Raw genomic sequence first — 364 nt, 5'->3', positions numbered from 1 at the left:
AGCTTGTTTCTCTCTCCTCCTCACGCCAGCGACGACTTATGTCAACATCTGGAGCAGTCCTCCTCCAATCTTTCTTGTCTTGAGAACCCTCCAAACGCCAACTATCTTTCAGTATGGGATCAGTGGGGTTCGCCTGTGGCAAAGAACCAAAAGCACCGATATATCTATATAAATTTTGCGATGATGCAAATCCTTTGAAAGTCACAAATTTAAAAGAAACAAGTTTTTAAACAAAAATACAATGGGAATAAAGACTCCAATTCAACTGAAAAAGCATATGCATACAAAATATTCTAACACTAGCCCATAAATTGAAACAGTAACCAACAGATTTGATATGATTAAGCAAAGAAACAAAGAAGAG

General features: G+C 37.4%; 1 protein-coding gene across 1 annotated transcript in view; it reads right to left on the bottom strand.

The window, feature by feature from the left end:
* LOC107494774 (uncharacterized) overlaps window positions 1–364 on the bottom strand; it is a gene marked incomplete in the record, with an annotated part of 8,109 nt that overhangs the window by 5,575 nt on the left and 2,170 nt on the right. The window contains 1 exon segment of the mRNA XM_016115807.3: window positions 1–133. Within this exon segment, the coding sequence (XP_015971293.1) occupies window positions 1–133 (133 nt within the window).

This window comes from Arachis duranensis, chromosome 6 (assembly GCF_000817695.3).
Source record: "Arachis duranensis cultivar V14167 chromosome 6, aradu.V14167.gnm2.J7QH, whole genome shotgun sequence".
Taxonomy (NCBI): domain Eukaryota; kingdom Viridiplantae; phylum Streptophyta; class Magnoliopsida; order Fabales; family Fabaceae; genus Arachis; species Arachis duranensis.
The sequence above is the reverse complement of the archived record's forward strand: the minus strand, read 5'-3'. Positions and strand labels throughout refer to the sequence as shown.